This window comes from Oreochromis aureus, linkage group 12, assembly GCF_013358895.1.
Source record: "Oreochromis aureus strain Israel breed Guangdong linkage group 12, ZZ_aureus, whole genome shotgun sequence".
Lineage (NCBI taxonomy): Eukaryota > Metazoa > Chordata > Actinopteri > Cichliformes > Cichlidae > Oreochromis > Oreochromis aureus.
In genome coordinates this window covers 27734107-27752317 of record NC_052953.1, presented here as the reverse complement: position 1 = coordinate 27752317, position 18211 = coordinate 27734107, and the positions used below count along the sequence as shown (strand labels likewise).

At 42.8% G+C, this 18211-nt stretch overlaps 1 protein-coding gene across 3 annotated transcripts in view; it reads left to right on the top strand.

Moving 5' to 3' along the window:
- The window catches only part of rimbp2 (RIMS binding protein 2), a 78267-nt gene extending 60061 nt beyond the window's left edge, over positions 1 to 18206 (top strand). For 2 of the 3 annotated variants that reach the window (XM_039621024.1, XM_039621023.1), the window contains 9 exons: positions 228 to 377; positions 688 to 849; positions 4185 to 4293; positions 6316 to 6497; positions 7841 to 8009; positions 8587 to 8690; positions 10637 to 10708; positions 13473 to 13607; positions 14501 to 16058. In XM_039621024.1, the coding sequence (XP_039476958.1) occupies positions 228 to 377; positions 688 to 849; positions 4185 to 4293; positions 6316 to 6497; positions 7841 to 8009; positions 8587 to 8690; positions 10637 to 10708; positions 13473 to 13607; positions 14501 to 14527 (1110 nt within the window). In that variant the 3' untranslated portion in view covers positions 14528 to 16058. Of the gene's footprint in view, positions 1 to 227; positions 378 to 687; positions 850 to 4184; positions 4294 to 4846; positions 4973 to 6315; positions 6498 to 7840; positions 8010 to 8191; positions 8255 to 8586; positions 8691 to 10072; positions 10100 to 10636; positions 10709 to 13472; positions 13608 to 14500 lie in introns of all 3 variants that reach the window. The other variant, XM_039621022.1, reaches the window with a different exon arrangement.
- Positions 18207 to 18211: the final 5 nt, after the last annotated feature.

Below are 18211 nucleotides of genomic sequence, written 5' to 3'. Positions count from 1 at the left end.
GTGTGAGGATTTCACTCTTAAATCGTTTCACAGCATGTGATGAGAGAGCTCTCAGCCAAAAAGCTAATGGTAATATCTTTTAGGCTGCTTTGTAAACAAGCAGTGCTTTGGAGGGAATCATTAGATTTGTGAAAATATACTAAGATAGTAAGCAACTTGTTTGTCTTTCTTCTTTCTTTATTCTTCTCTCCTTTTTCCATCTAAAAGTTTGACTTTTCCCCTGTCAGGTCGAGAAAAGGAATATCTTCAGTGAGCGAGGTAATGCTTTGCATCCTGTCAACTCTGATGAGGAGGAGGATGGCTACGACTCGCCTCACGCCAGGAGGAGAGGCGCCTCGGTGGATGAATTCCTTAGAGGCTCCGAGTTAGGCAGACAGGTACTTTACAGAAAACACAAGCTGTGCTCAGCCTGTCAGGAGAATCGGTTTGCTGGATCAAATCAAATCAGTCTGAAATCAAACTGAGTCCCATCTTAATGTGTGTATTATAATCTGTACTGTAGGCTTATAATCTGGACACTTTATAAGATACATCTTGCATTCAGAACTTCCTTAACTCTTAAAGGGACAGATTCAGCAGGTTTCAGGCTGACAGCATCACACAGTTGCTGAAAATAAAAGACCTGAATTCAGAGCTTTTATTACTTACCAAACAATCAGCTTGCTTTCTCTCATTCATTTCCCTCAGCACCATCATCACCACTACAGCCACAGTGAGGAGTACTACACAGAGAGCAGCCGAGGATCTGACCTGTCTGACATCCTAGAGGAGGACGAGGAGGATCTTTACTCTGAGATGCAGCTGGAGGAAGGCCGCAGACGCAGCATCAACTCTCACAACACTCTCAAGGTACATATTTACCTGCACGCCTTCACTCTACAGTGGCCTGGAGGGAGGACACAGGAAGGTGGGGAGAAATAAAGATATAGGGAAGAAGGGCTCTGCCACCTCTGGAGATACCCGCTATCTTTCACAAGCTCTACAACCAGGCCCGTCCTGGCTTTGCCTGGCTAATCTCCCGTGCCTGTTAGCTGCGTTAGCCGAATCAGCCTCCCCACCCTAACCTGCTCCTCCACCCCTGCCCCTCCAGCTCTGCTTTATTCTTCCCAGGCTGATCATATGGGTACGGCTGTGTATACATAACCTGTACAAGTTGCATGTGAGAAGGGAAGGGTGTAAACTTAAAAAACACCAAAAAACAGTGTTTTCTTTTACGGTTTGCATTGCATATGGATGCTCGATTTACTGCACCAGACTAGTTTTACAAGTGTTGAAAGTCAAAATGTTAAGACTGTGAACTTGAAATGCAACTATTAATATACTGTACTGTATCAAAGGGTCATGGCATATCAAGTGCACATGGGAATCTCATTTAAGTGAGTACTTAAATGGAAATATCCACTTTTGTTTATGTCTGTCATGTCCTAATGTTTAATTTGAATGTTATTGTTATTGTTGGCACATGATCCCGTCTTCATTTGGTCTGTCAGTGGGGATGTGTGGAAGAGAACTTGATATCATGAAAGAAAAGCATTATTATAAGAGCGAGAGCTACCTGTACTGTATTGGCTGATCTTTTCTTTGTATGATAGCAGAAAATCACTACAGGTTTGGTTAGCATACCGCTGATTTTGTCCAGTAAAACCCGTACATCAATGGGGTGTTAATGAGGGGTATATACTGGTGTCTGTACACCAGTTCTTCATCTCCTTTCTGTCATCACATCTATGTGTAAATCTCTGCTGCACATTTTTCATTCTCTTTAAATGTTTAGATGTTGTAAAGCAACTGTGAATACGCAGGAGGAGTGCGTCCACTCAGCTCGGCATTGTTCTTTTGTTTTCTTCTTTTTTTGGCTTTTTAAAAACTTCATCTACTCATTTCATCCTCATAAATGTTCCCACCGCCCTCACCTGTAACACTCACAGCGTCCAATACTTTCTTTCGTTTAAATGTTTTCCATGTTTGAACTCTGTGTCCACTTTTTACGATTTACCGCTCCATCTTAAAGCTGACAGATTCCTGTTCAGAGCATGCCATTTCCTCCTCACGGAATGAGACTGCATGTCTTACCACATAGCCACAAATAACTAATTCTGTCTTTATTTTGTCTTTCCCCCCCATTTGTTCTATTCACACACTGTGTTGTTTCCTGCCTGTTCTAAAACCTTCGAAAAACTTTACAAACCCCCCCTCCCTCGCAAAAATATAAACTGAACCGTTTGCTTGAACTGACTCGAACTGAACTGTGAAATTGTGGGACGTTGAACCCCCCCTACCCCCAACCTCGGTCGTGACTGAAGGCATATTACAAGCGTCAGGACTTAGCTGAGGAAAGAGACTGCTGGGACCTCCAGAGGGAGGTGGTGAAGCAGAAGTCGCTCCGCAGCAAGCGTCTCCACAGCATCCCCGAGGTGGCCGAGGAAGAGTCGGACAGCGTGGACAGCATGGGTCAGCGTCTGTCCTTCGAAGACGGGGGGCGACCGGGAACGCCACACACTCAGCGGAGGATGTACCCCCAAGACGCTCACGTGCGCAACCATCTCACCCCCAGCAAGAGCACCCGCCTTCAACGCCAACGCTCTTCCCCTCGCTTCACCGACAGCCGGTACTGCTATAGCGCCGACGACCGCAGCTTGGGACGACCCAACCGCCAGAACACCAAGAGCCCTGACAGCGGTTTAGACTGCGGCAGCGAAGAAGAAGGCTCTCTAGGGCGAGGCCATCGAGGGTACTACGCTCACGGGAGCCCCATGCGAGGACCTGTGCGCATCATTCACTGTGAAGGCCCCGTAGAGAGGCGGGCGCTGGCCATGGGCCGTAAAAGGACTCTCACACGGCAGTGCAGCGTGGAGGAGGAGTTCTCCGATGTCCCAGTGACCGCGGCCAAGTCGGTACACACGGGTGATTTTAGGAACAGGGAGCACTTTGGGCCCGGTCGGGATGCTGGGCCGCGAAACTACTCCAGGGAAGGGGCCCTAAGCGAGGGCAGGCTGAACGAGCTGGACAGGGTCTATTACAGCCCCCACAGGGAGGCTAGGGCCCAGTCTTTGTCCAGGCTCAACCGGGACCAGGCGCTGGTGTGTGATTCAGACTTTCTGATGTACTTTCCATCAGCAAGCTGCAGCCATTCTGTTTTCTTAATGTTGTGTGTTTGTTTTTTTGATATTTTTTTTTGTTTTCTTTTTAAGAGAACCCCCTTTCTTTCGTTTGACTTTCTGTTTTCCTCCATTCTTGACAGTTTATCACATGGTCATGGTTGGTCTCATTTGATGTTTTATTTTGTGTGAATTACTTTGCTTATATTTCGAGTGTTAGGTGGATTTTATAAAGTAAAGCTTTCAAATTACCTAAAGGCCATTTAACAAAGTTTTGACTTCTCATGTCTTTGAGGGGAAAGGCTCCATGTAAAGGAAAGTCTCTGTGCAGTGCATGGGGACATGCTGCTCCTCTGCTCTCCCCCCGCCTGTGCCTTCTTCTCTCTGCCAGCTGCAGACTTCATACGTTGCTCTCCATGTCTCACCCTCTAGAGCTCCAACCATCTCCTGCTTTCCATCACTTCACATACAAAAAAGGAGGCCAATTCAAGACTTTTAGCCTGTTGGGATTCATTTAAGCCTTCATCTCTGTCTTAAAATTCTTCTTCATCACGACTTTCCACGTCGTTAAATGTTTCAGCTGATGTGATCCGAAGCCACAGGCTAAAGGCGTTAGTATCTTTTGCTCATTTGACCACAGCTTTCCAAACTCATACTCGTTCTCTTCCCACTCTTGCTCTCTCTGTTCTTTCACCATGATTTCTGTCTCTTTGTGCCATCATTTGCTTCCTTTTCTCATCAAGGTGCTGACATGCACAGAACAAAACAAAACAAACAAATGGTCTTTAGCTTAACATCTGACCTTTCCTGAACCCCTGTCCATGTTGTTGTGTTGGGGGTTGATTTGATTTACTTTTCTTTTGATGGTTCGTTCGGTTTCTTTACCATTATTATTATTTTTCCTATTATTTTGCCTTCCTAAGGACAAATGGAAACCACATCATTTGCTCTTATGTTTTTGTTTTTAGTTGTTTTAACAGGATTGTGGGATTTCTTTTTGAAATATTATTTTAAATGTTTACTTGCCTGCAGATTGTAGGTAGATTTGCAGGGCTAACTTCTTCTCTGTTGTTTTTCACTCCTAAGATCATTGGGAACTCGCCGTCACATGGAAGCGCCGATCGTCTGGACCATTCAGGGAGGAGGCCGGTTCACATCGGCACCCCCCCTCAGCGACGACCTATCCCATCCATTGGTTAGTGAGGTCACCACATGAGGATCTCCACCTGCAGGGCCACTGATGTTTGTGCTTGTGATTTATACCATGTCTTACCCATATGAGCCGAGCTGTACATCTCTCCCATAGAGCTTAAACAACCATGTAGACCCCCCCGTGTTTTTTTGTTGTTGTTTTTTTTTGTTTTTTTTGAGGGGGGTGGTGGTGTTTGCACACCCTGTAGCTGTCCATCCTCATGAGCTGGATTTGCCAAATGTTCACATGCAGTTTTGCAGGAAAGTTCACCTCAGACACGCCCCCACTGTCCCTGTGTTTACTGTGGGTTAACATGTTTCCATAACCGAGCCAATCCGACCTCCTCGCAAACAGTGCAAGCATTGCTGTTTTACATCCAGTGACTCCAGAGTGAAAACCTGTTGCCTTGTGCACCCCTAACCCCACCCACCCACCCACCCCCACCTCAGGGTAACCTCATCATCCTAGTGTCTCAGCATGAGTGAATGGGCCATGGGGTAGAGCAGAGTGTGTGTGAGGGGGGATCTCTGACCGTTGTGATTGGTGTCTTCTGTAGAGATCACCATGGACAGTAACAGTGAGGGGAGTGAGGGGAACCTCTCACCCGTCAAGGAGGATGTTTACTATGGCAGTGTAGCTCGGCGCAGGATATGGCGATCTATGTCCTCAGAGGATCAATATGGTATGTGGTGCAGCTTCTCTCCAAGATGACAATTAACCTTGACCATGCCAGAAAATCCCAAGCGCTGTTGTTTGAACACATGCAGTGATGTCACGGTGGTCTTTGTTCTGTGCTGGACAGCCGCTTTGTTTGGTTTAGTTTAGCTTAGCTGAAAAAAGCTGACGGGGGAAGACAAGACTGGCCACTTTTTCCTGTTGCTGGAGAATGAAAATCCCTTCCCTGTATGTACTCCTAATGCCTTAAACCCCAAGAAACCCCAACCCACCTACCCTGTCTTCCCATCTACCTTCCATGTCCAGCCCACTCTCCAACCTGCTGCAACTTAGCAATGCCTTCCTCTTTTCCTTCCCCTCCCACCTTATTCTTTCCTCGACCTCCTCTTTTCCCTCTCCCTGCCTTTATGAGACTGTAGCCCCTTTTGTTCGTTTTTGCATGAGCTGTTTACAGTACAGTGAGAAAGACAGACACACTACTGGATGAATTAATGCATTCCTGCTTTGTCGGTATCACTCAGGTGCACATTCATTACTTCTGACTGTTGAAGCACATTTTACACCTCCCAAATGGCATATTTCAGTTGCTTAGCGGGGAAGTTGTTGCAATATCTCCAAGCCATTATAAAGACTTACAATCTGCCATTGTAACATTTAACATGGTGATCCATGAGAAGCATGAGGAACTGATATCAGGTTCATCCTTTCCCCCTCACTGTCCCTGATATCTATGCTGCCAGGAGCTGCTGGGGCATTTGATGTGTTATCACCCATGTGAACGTGCCTCCTTTGCCCTTTTCCTCTGCGCATTGTTTCCAGATCTGGCCTCAGAGCATGACATTACCTAACCTGTGTTGTTGTGGGAACGCCCTCCTCATTGTGTGTGAACCCGTGAAAGCATGCATGCTAATCAGCCTCTGCGAGATAAGGCAGTGAAACAGCAATGAGCAACAGTGCAGTGTTACTTGTGTCCTCCTGGTGTGTACAGTCGTTCAGCTTCCCTTGCACCCTCCCAAAACTGCCTGACACGCGTTTCCTGCCTGTGTTGTGTTGTTGTGTGACGTTTGGTAACTGACACGCCAGCAAGCAGAGATGTGTGAACAAAGAACCCCGGTGTGTTACGATCATTTCGTTAAAAAAAAGGGCCTGATTGTTTTCCTAGTTAATATTATAACCGAGGTAAAATTGTATTTATCGCATTAAACCCCTGGCTCCTTTTTCACACATGCATCTCATCGCCCGCTCCCCTGTCAGCTCTAACAAAGAGACATCTTCTGCTCTCATTGCCTCTACAGCCAACGTGGCTGTATAAGGCTGGTAGTAGCAGCAGAGGCCTCCTCTATGTTTCAGACGGCTATGGTGGGCGCAGGCACGGGCGGGGACGGCGCTCCCCGGATTACTACGAGGAGTCCGAGCCGGAGGAGATGACCCGTGTGTTTGTGGCTCTCTTTGACTATGACCCCCTGTCCATGTCTCCTAACCCCGACGCTGCTGATGAGGAGCTGCCGTTCAAGGAAGGCCAGATCATCAAGGTGGTAGACTGTCTCTTTAAATACTTGCATACCATACAGACATGGTGGGGCAGTATTATTGGCCGATATTAGTTAATGGCTAATCTATCAATATCAGCATTTATAACAGCTAATGAATGAAAATTAAAAAATCAATGAAGAAATGGGAGAAACACCCTTCAGCCATGTGTTGAGTGATGAAGTTGCATAGTTTGTCCACCAGAGGGCACTCCCCTTTGGCAACACAACAACCAAGGAAGGCTGTCTGAAAGAAAAAAGGATCAGCATCTATCAGTATATTGGATTTTAAAATCACCAAATATTGGTATGCGTCTTTAAAAAATCCTATATCGGTCATCCTTTAGCTTCATACCCCCCAATTTTTTCTTATTAAATTCACCCATCTTTAAATGTTGTTGCCTTCAAATAGCAATCCGGGCTTTAAGTGATGATGTGATGAATCCTGCTTCCGGGTCCAAACTACTCTGCGTTTAATAAGGCTGATGTGTTTTTAACATATTTTAAGGCTTTGTATCTTGTTCTATTTAATCTCCTAAAAACAGTCAGTGATCACTGTCGGCCTCTCTTGGTTTTTATTACTGCTATTGAATTTAAAGCTAAGTTTTTAAAACCTTACGATGTAACTACAGCCCAGGCAATGCAGCAGTATATTAATGACTAACCTCGTGTTGTGGATGGATTATCTCATTTGTTCTCCTGACTAAAGTTTGGTCCGTTTATAGCATCCTGCCATGCAATTGCATTTGTCCCTAACCATCGGGAACCCTCACGTTAACTTTTATCGAGTGGAAAAAAGTTAGCGTTCATCTTTCAGCTTCACTGTGCTAATGTAATGCTAACGTAGCTGTTTTGCTAGCGATTACGTAGGACATCATTATATACCAGCTAGTCCAACTTCAGTAACCTTACAAAAGTCACTGCTGTTTAGTTTTCTGTCTTCATTTATGTCGAAAGTGATAGCAGAGCTGTATGTTTGAATTTGTTTCAGAAATCTCTCAGTCTTAACATATTATATTGTATTTTGTTGGAAACTAGCGAGCTAACTTCCTGCTAACTTCTAACTGTTAAATTTAATAACCTCGGTTTTCATGGATGCCTGGATATTAAACTTAATTGTTACACGTGGTAGAGCAGCAACACTGATCATTTTATTAGAGATGAAAGAATTTAGACAGTTTTTAACTCTGTGGTGCCGCAGTAATCGTTTCACTTAGGGACCGGCAGCGGAGTTTTGGGCCCAGACATGGCAAATGACGTCAGACTTAAAGACCGGATAAGCTGTCCGCTCGTACTCTGTCAGTTTCATGGTGTCTGCCCTTTGACTCTGATACTTGTTCTTTTAGGTGTTTGGGAACAAAGACACGGATGGTTTCTACAGGGCAGAGATCCGAGACCGAGTGGGTCTGATCCCCTGTAACATGGTCTCCGAGATCCAAACAGAAGACGATGAAATGATGGACCAGCTCCTTAAACAGGGCTTCCTCCCACTTAACACTCCTGTGGAGAAGTTAGGTGAGACATGTTTTTCTTTTCCTCCTAAACAACCATCTGACTTTTTTTCTTCTTCCTTTTGCCCTGATAACCTTTGTGTCTATCTAGCCAACTTAATGATACACTGGACTGTCTTTTACTGACTCGCTTCTCCTTTCCTCTACTCTCCCCGCTTAATTATGTTTTTCTGCTTTCCTGTGAAGTGAACTGTGACCGTTTCAAAGATGGCCGCTCAATAAATCGCAGGTCCAGAAAGTCCAAAAGAGGTCTGTGTGCAGCGAGATGCTCTTAAGCTCTCCGCTTCATCTTTACTGCTTGTTTTTCACTCCTCACCATCTTTATTCATCTGTGGGCTAAATTTTTGTACCCCTCTTGAAAATGAGATGGTATGTCTCAAGGGGTTTTCCAGAGATAATGATTTTGAATACATGTATTATATTTTCTGTCATTCTAACATGGACACACTTTAGACTGAAAGCACATGGTCTTACACGAGCATTATGTATGGTCATTGGTCATCACACCCAGTTCCGTTTTTACATTCTTACCAATGATTATTCTCGTCTCTCTATCTGTATTCTGCTTTTCTCCTTCTTAGAAAGAAACAGGCGAAGCGGGCGTCAGCATCCGATGTCCACGCGAAGAATGGTGGCTCTGTATGACTACGACCCCCGAGAGAGCTCCCCTAACGTTGACGTCGAGGTACCGTCCCCCCGCAGCTCCAGCTTTCCCCTTTGTCTCAATCATTGTTTGTCACAGAGGCGTAAAAGCAGAAAAAGCACCAAATATTTTGAGTCATGCAGGCAATGAGAGATTATATTCTACTATTAATGCTAGTATTTTTTTCCAAGGTTAGCATTTAAAGAAATATTTTGATAATTTGAGAGACGCTCACTGTGTTGAAGAGTTGCATGAGAAGATTGATTCCACCGTCATGTCTGTCTGTTAAAAATGAACAGACATGAGGCTGCAGGGAGGGATCCAAATATTTCTGGTTTAAAAACAAATCCGTGTTGACCTTTATTACGTTATGTTAGGTTACGTTAAGTATGCTCATGAGTTTAGGTTTACCACCATCTTGGCTTTTAGGAGCTTCACAACCACACTTGAATGAGAGGGTGAGGTGCTAAATTTCGGAGGTAACTTTTCAACAGGTTCCTAAAAAAATGAAGAAGAGATTCCTTGGATATCCAGTTCACTGTGTAGCAGGCTGTTATTTGTCAGATAATTGCGTTAAAGGCATGAAAGGTCCATTTCTTCGGCTTCAGTTAGCTTAGGTAATCCCTGACAGACAGCTGCGTTCAGTCGATGCAGATAAGCCCTTAATCATGCAGAACTGTAACCCTTAATATGTTTAGTTATTGCATTTAATTTTTTTGCTGCTGGAAACCGATCACAAGTAGTTGGTGGCAACCAACTGGTCGCCCACCAACAACAACCCCTTTCAGTCGTAAAGCAGCTGCCTAGTTTATGTGTATTTCAGTTTGAGTTTCTTTGGGTGCAGATCACAGTTAATTGCCGTATTATTACAAACAGATTGGATGCATTAGCCAGCTTCACCCTATTCAGGGGGAAATTGACAGCAGACTGACTCGGTCTCATTGCCATTTTATTGCCTTATTGATGCGCCTGAGTTGCTTTTCAAGACGTCAGCTGACTGCAAGTGAAACCTGGTGCCTGTATTCGAAGCAGCCATTTAAATGGAAACAAGTTTGCAAGTTCATCGTGTTCAGTCGCCATAATTTTACTCATCCTGTGGTCTTCAACCACTGTTCTTCCATTAAAAAATGTGAAACTACCTATTTGTGGATTGGCTTCATATTTCAGCCCTGGAGACCACTGCTCACCTGGCGCCCTGGTCTTATTTAACAGACAGATGAAGTTGTATTAATCTTCTTGTTAAACTCTTTAAGACAAAGTGGAATTATTCCTTTACATTGGATCATGGATAATATGTGCACAGGTGAGGTTAACTGAGGAGTTACGGTTAGCGCTGTGTTAGCTTGTGCTGTCTTTTTTTTTTTCCGGCCCCTCCCCCCATTTCACTTACTCTCACCTTTCTATTGGCACTGCCACCGACACAGTATGAAGGCAACAGACTGAATGAGGAGGTGAGTGAGGGTTAGGAGGGTACGGTATTGTCTGCTCTGTGTGTGTTTCTTCCCCCCCACCCGTTTGTTGGAGTGCAAAAGAGGAGGTGGGCTTCGGATGCCAGGCCACGGCCCTCTGTCCTCTCCTCGATGATCATGAATTAAAGCCCCTCACATGCATTGCCTGAGCCAGCATCTCCCCTCCTTGGTTTGGTCTTTTGTGTCGACCGCTCTCCTACATATTGTGCACATGCGCTGTTTGGTTTATGTGTTCTCCAGAATCCCATAAAAGAGATGTGCCCAGTGTGCTGCAATCCTGTCTTCAAAGTTACAACATTTGATGCATTAACAGTTGCAACAGTCCTGAGTGCTGAGACTGAATTGACACTAGTGTTTAAGATGCATCACAGTGATTTGGAGAAGGAAGCAAAAGCATTTCAAACTCATGACACTGCCCTAGAACTGGATGTTTTGGAGAGTGCTCGCTTGCTGTGACGGACAGAGACGGGCTAAACATGTCGTAATGCTGTTTTTTTTTTTCTTCTTCTTCTTTGACAGACTGAACTGACATTCTGTGCCGGTGATGTCATCACAGTTTTTGGTGAAATAGATGAAGATGGATTTTACTATGTAAGTACACAGAATTCACATGAGCTGACCAGAGGACAAAGCGATACAAGGTTTATGGACAAAAAAGCGATTCAGCTAAAGGTTTTGGGGCACTTTATAAATTCATTTACCGTATTTTTCGGACCATAAGGCGCACTGGATTATAGGGCGCATTAAGCGAATCAAAAGAGTTAGATAAGTCAAACTTTACTCAACTCATTCTTCTTGCTTCCTCCACTTCCGTACCATTAACTCCTTAATGTTGAATTCTCTTGCAGCTGCTCTATTCCCATGTTGTTGCAGTATATTAATGACTAACTTGGTATTGTGGATGAATTATGTCAGTTGTTCTCCTGACTGAAGTTTGGTCCATTTACAGCATCCTGCTATGCGACTTTTATCGAGTGGAAAAAAGTTAGCGTTCATCCTCCAGCTTCACTGTTTATGTTATGCTAACATAGCTGTGTCGCTAGCGATCACGTAGCACATCATTATATACCAGCTAGTCCAACTTCAGTAACCCTACAAACGTCACTGCTGTTTAGTTTTCTGTCTTCATTTATGTTGGAAGTGATAGCAGAGCTGTACGTTTTAATTTTTCAGAAGTCTCTCAGTCAGAACACGCTATATCATGCTTAGGTGGAAACTAGCGAGCTAACTTCCTGCTAACTTCTAACTCCGTTAAATTTAATAAATTCTGTTTTCATGGATGCCTGGATGTTATTTAATTGTTACTTAATTGTTACACCTGGTAAAGCAGCAACTCTGATCATTTTATTAAAGATGAAAGAATTTAGACAGTTTTTCACTCTCAGTGATGCTGCAGTGTTCGTTTGACTTTGGGACCTGAAGAGGACGGAGTTTTGGACCCAGATTACTCAGCGAGGCTCCTGACTATGGTAGCTGTAATGCTCCGACAATCCATCAAGCGGTGCGGCTTCGTAGCTTACCAAAGTCGTACTAAAACTTTTTTTGACAGCGCCATGCACCACATAAAATCGGTTCGATTTTATGTGGTGCATGGCGGTTCGAATTCATACATAAGGCGCACTGTCGATTTTTGAGAAAATTAAAGGATTTTAAGTGCGCCTTATAGTCTGAAAAATACTGTATAGAATATACTTTACTGTAGCAGACTACCTTTTGTCTACAGGAACCAATTTGCAATTACAGTTTTTCATGGCGGATTTAGGTTCTGTCTTCATGTAAACCAGACTGAAGCCAGGCATTGAGATCTTGGCCAGATTTCTCACAGCTGAAGATGCTTCTTTAGGTGTCAGTGATCAGATTTCTCCCTGATACAGTTATGCAAATGATCAAATCAATCAATCATAACATTGTTGTCTTGTGAAAGAACATATGATACCAAGATCCAAACACAGGACGGTTCTCCTGCTGTCAAAGGAAAATGATAATACGTATCTAAAGATGGTTATGTGAGAATGAAGAAATATAATGAAGGATTAACTGGCCTAAAACTGCAACACAAGAACAGGCTTGGCAGAGAAGGAAATTAATAGTGAGGAAAACAACCATCAACCACTTTATTAGGTACACCTTCCTGTATCATGTTGGACCCTCTTTTTCCTCTGCTTTAGTTCTTTGTGGCACAGATTCAAGACGATTCTGGAAATGTTCCTTAGAGATTTTGGTCCATATTGACATGACAGCATCGCACAGTTGCTGCAGATGTGTTGGCTGTACATCCATGTCGTGCACCACATCCCAAAGGTGCTGTGATGGATTGATGTCTGCTGACTCTGGAGGTCATTTGGGTTCAGTGAACTCATTGTCGTGTTCAAGAAACCAGTTTGAGATGATTTGAGCTTTCTGACACGATGCATTATGTCACTGGAAGCAGCCATCAGAAGATGGGTACACTGTGTTCATAAGGGGATTAGGATGGTCTGCAACACTACTCAGGTAGACTGTGGTGTTTAAATGATGGTGACCTGATGCTAAGCGACACCATTACACCACCACCAATTTGAAGCGTTGATACAAGGCAGGTTTGATCCATGCTTTCATGTTGTTTCTGCCAAATTCCGACTCTACCATCAAATGTTGCAGCAGACATTGAGACTCATCAGACCAGACAACATATTTATAATCTTCTGTTGGTCAATTTTGGTGAGGCTGTGTGAATTATAGTCTCAGTTTCCTGGCAGCCAGTGTGGTCTTGGGTTTTTGAAGCCCATCTGGTTCAAGGATGGACATGTTGTGCATCCAGAGATGCTCTTCTGCATTCGCTGGTCATAACCAGCTGTTGCTTTCCTCATCAGCCGAAAGCAGTCTGGTGATTTTCCTCTGACTCCTGGCATCAACGGGCATTTTCCCCCAGAGAACTGCTGCCCACTGGATATTTTCTCCTTTTCAGATCGTTCTCTTTAAACCCTAGAGATGGTTGTTGGAGAAATCCTAGTAGATCAGCAATTGTTTGAAATCCTCAGACCAGCCCCTCTGGTATCAACAACCATGGCACGTTCAAAATCACTTAAATGTCTTTTTGTCCTCAACCTCCGAAGCTCGTCTTGACCCCATCTACATGCCTAAATGCATTGAGCTGCTGTCAAATGATTGGATATTAGATATTTGTTTCAGCTGCTGATGAGCAGCTGAACAGGTGTAACTAATAAAGTGGCTGGCGAGTGTTCCTCAAGTTTCTCGGTTTTACTGCCGCTGAAATTCTCCATCCCTCCGTCGCGGAGAAAGGTTTAAAGCACGAGGTAAAAATTGAAAGTTAAATACACCACAGTGAGTCTCGCTGTCCTCATGTACTCCACAGGGTGAGCTCAATGGACACAAGGGACTTGTTCCTTCCAACTTTCTAGAAGAAGTGCCTGATGATGTAGAGGTTTTTCTCACTGACTCACCATCTCGGTACCCCCAGGACACTCCAGCACGGATAAAGACCAAAAGGGTACATGCTCCTTCGCAGTACTAGCCCTCTGTCATCCATTTACTGTTTTCAGTTCCCTCTATCTCCTTTAGTTTTGTGTCTGTGCGTGTGTGTCTCATTGAGCAAAAAGGGATTTCTGACTTTATAGCATTACACTGTAAATAAATAGATGTCTAAGAAATCGCTGAAAAGAAAAAAAAATGAAATTTTAAGACTAATACTTGACAGAGGTATTTTATTTTTCATGTTCACTGCTGTGGGTGGGAGTGGGAGTTGTGCATTGTATAATACATGGATATATTGTATTCATAAAGCATTCTCAATGAGAGTAAAATTAAAGGGCAAGAAGCTCCTGTGACTTTTTACTTGTCATGTCATGTCTGGGAAAAGATCCGTTAACACCTTTTTTTGCACATGTGTATTTAGCATTCTGACAGATGCTTTATGAATATATTCTGTGTTTGATCTTAAGTCATTTCTAATAGAGTAAATAGTTTTGTTGTACTGAAAGATGAACTATGTAGTGTGTAGCTCAGCATGGTATATAGTCCAGATGCATGAACTCTTGATCATTTTATATAAAGATGAGTCTAGTGTAGTTCAACTTTTTGTATCTGCTCCTGAACACCTTGTTTTGTAAATTGCTTTCTTGTAAAGTAGCACGCAAAGGTCACTTAGCCTATGTTGCCATCAGAGAATCATTTCAGAAGTAACTCTTTACTAAATGTAAATATGTGATGTTATTTTTGTGTTTTAACAAATAATGCAATTGTTAAAAAAGAATATATTAATAGGTGTCATTAGATATTTCCTTCCTCGTGTTCTAATTTGCCATTGTCATAGTGCAAACTATTGAAATGCCATCACCATATTTTTTTGTTTTATTTCTTTTCCTCACCTGCTTGGCAAAACAGAAGAAGAGTGTTCATTTCACACCTTAAAGGCTCTGTTTCCGTCACGTAAGTGAGCAACTGAGGATACCAAGATTACGCTCCCCTCGTCTAATGCAGATGTCATGGGTACCCTTAGTTTCTGGTATGCAACATGTATACTTTGTATGACATTCCTGTAGGTTGTTTTAGGAAACTTCTCTGTGTTACCAAAAAACTTGATGCTGTTTGTTGGTAGGACATAGAAACCCTAGCCAATGCATTAGACAAAAAAAGGTGTGGTATCTTCAGTTGTTTCTCTGAGTGTTGTACATGACAATGTCCGTCTCCTGAAGCAAGTCTCCTGCTGTAAGTCATGGTAAGCTAAAAGGCCATTGTTGCACAGCGACCCTCAAATCTGGAAAATAACAGTTCAAATTAGATATACAGTAAAATAAAGGAAAAGCAGAAAATCGAGCAATTCTATGCAAAACCACATTCACAAAAAATGAACATTTTAAACAAGCTTGTTTGGTTTTACACTTCAAATTGTCACATTTTTTCTTCTTCCTGTAGCTAAATTTAGGATGTTTTTTATTTTATTTTCTTCTTTCTTGTTTGTGATCTGGTTTTCAAATCAAACCTAATCCTGTGAACCAAGATTAGCTAGTTGACGACCAACAACTGGTTCTTAATTCAAGCGAGACTATGCAACTTTTGCTGCACAGCGACCACTGCAACCGGCACTGAAGGTGCCGTGCAAAACAGCTGTATTATCCTTTAGCTAAAATGCGCAGTGGTGCATTTTATTTTGTGCTTTGACTTGTAATTGGACAAACAGTTTTCTCTCAAAGGTCACGTAGTCTAGCTTTTAAAATCACACTTCATTTTTACCCATGTGTAAATTACTGTGTTGACACATCTATATATAAATGCAACTTCGTACAAATGTGATCTTTTGTCCTGTGTCTTCCCAAAGTGCAATTTAAAGGAGCCTTTTAGCTCATGATTACAGAAAAGGAATAGTGGCTGGTAGTTTCTCTGTAACCCAGTTGTATCAGTAAATATGTGTATGTAAGAGGGAGGAAGGTGAATGTGATGTAGATCTGTCCCAAAATGCAAATGTATCTTTTTATGTGAGAGGAACTGCCCCGCCTTTGACAGTCAGTGTTGGGAAATGTTGTCACCTTAAACTGATGTGGAAGTTAGTCAATGTCAAGTCTAAAATTCCATGTTCCTGTAGTTTATTCATATCAGCTTCATTAAAAAAAAAAAAAGCTATATGTACAGACACTGTTTCTACCTGACAGAGTGGGTGGGGTGGGGTCAACATCCAGGGAGGGCAGTAGACTTCAGAGCTATGCTGGCCCAGCTGAGACAGAAAGGACTTAAGAGAAGGAGGGGAGTAGTGACAGAGGTGTTAGAGACGGTTGGCTTTTTAACACCCTCAACTGTCCCTTACGGGTCTCCCATTAGGTTCCATTGGAAAAATCGGGTCCGCCCAGAAGAGCAGCCTCTTCCACAGTGCGTCCACACATCCCTGGCTCTGGCCCCGCCACCGTGGGGCCCGGCAGTCCCATCAGGGCCCCAATGGACATGTACTCCTCCAAAAAGAAAAAGGGACTGCTCTCCAAAGGGAAGAAACTATTGCAAAGACTTGGCGCTGTAAAATAATTTCTTGACATACTTGGAGAGTGTCAGCCATATCCTTGTAGTGTTTAAAAAAAAAATCCAAATACAGTGGACAGGTGGCATTTGTGAGCTTAGCAAATGCTTTATTCTTTTACATCTGTTGTACACTAGAATATTTGTACTTTGTCGAACAGTATCCACTACATATTTTCAAAAACACATTTCATATTACGGTCCCAAGACCTCATGTCGGACGATGTAGTGATCTTACCTCCAACTCTCTGGCTGATGAGATTTTGCTGTAGAAAGGAAAGACGGGGCCTGCAGCAATTTCCATTTTCCACTTGGTCAAGTGCGACACTTAAGAGACATCATGAGTCAAGTGTGTTGTACACAGAACCCAGAATGTCATTCAAATACTGAGGGCTCACTTAAACCTTGGAGTCCAGTTTGAATTTGATGTGAAGATGGATTTGAGTGTCTTTACTTGAGCTAGTCCAACAGCCAGTCATAAACCGTACACAAGGTTTGCATGCTTTACTTCAGCACATTCCCTCCTGGCCCCTTCAGATCGCATACAATGCAACGGGGTCAGTGTGGAACCTAGCGCATGCAGTACTTTAATGCAGCATAGCTGACATACTGTGCAGTAAACATTGACAAATCAGCAGAATTAACTCCTTCTCTTCTGCCCTACTTCAACAGCTGTGATATAGGCATATTTCCCTCCCTAGAGACGTGTCAGCAACAAGCACATACTGTATTTACTACAGGGTCTTTGCAGTCAAATCAGCCTAAATGACAATGCCTAGTATATCCAACCTCCATGTATTTGCCTTATAATTGCACAATGGGTAGTACTTTGTCCAGTAGAGCATGCAGTTTCATGCCTACTATTCATTTATGTTACTTCATAAAAGCTGTTCGCAAATGTCGATCCCAACTTGTGACATGCAGGGTATTGTGTGTCTGTTGTGTTTCCATACAACCAGACAGAGCTTACGTAGAACTATTCAAGTGTCCAGTGTTGATGTCGTCCACTCATCGTTAAACCTCTCAAAAATAAACATTTTTGTAATCCTAGAAAAACTTTTGAAAATTCTCCCCTTATAAGAAATTTATATGTATGGAGATTCTTTTTTAAAGTTCACACTATACTCCCAAATTAAAACATGACTTTACAGTAGAAACAGACTTCACTGTTGCATTAAAGAAATAGTTGTTACTGTGTGATATGGCATCAGCAGATCAAATCAGCCATCGTACTGCGGTGGATTTCTAACATGCAACACTTCTGAGCTTCACTAAATGCTATAGGTTTGACGACTTCACAGTAGTAAACAGTGAGACACAAGGCTACCTCTATGCTGCCCCTTCTGTCCTCCTAACCCAAAATATATTCGATCTGAAATACTTTTCTTCAAGCCAACCCGTCAGTGATGCCTGTTCAGTGTCCCACTTTATGTTGGTGCAGGATACAAGTACTGTATATCGATATATATCTATATATATCTACACCTTAATGTAGAGTAGTGAATGTACAATGAATTGAAGGCCAATGTATTTTCAAAGCTGCCCAAAGGGATTGTGCAGATGTCCATCCTTGTGTGTGAAATTGAACAGTCCACCACCTCCTATCGTTCAGTTTCCCATTTCATCCTCCCACGCCGTTTAAATCTAGACTATTTTCTATACACAAGAGTTGAACTGAAACTGCCAAAAACAAAGGAAAAAAACAAACCCAAGAATGTATGCAAAACATTCTGATGCTTTCTGTACAATTCGCGGCCAAACAGCCATCTTCACCTACAGTAAACTGATGAACACTGTTTTCCTATTTACGGACCACTTCCTCAGACATTGCTTCTCTTCATTTTGAGTGACTGTTGCTCTTTTTGTACTTTGTCCATTTGTAAAATTGTTTTTAAATGTTTATACTTGATTTTCAGACTGCCTTTTTTGTACATTTAAATTTATAATCAAACAGTTTAAGCTTTCCCCATGGTGTCTTGAAGACCATATTGTTTAAAAGTCTGCAACTGTGTGCTAGCTTTATGATAAGAATTATCAGCCTATATTGATGGTTACAAATTATTGTGTGGGTGTGCATGTGCAATCTTTTAT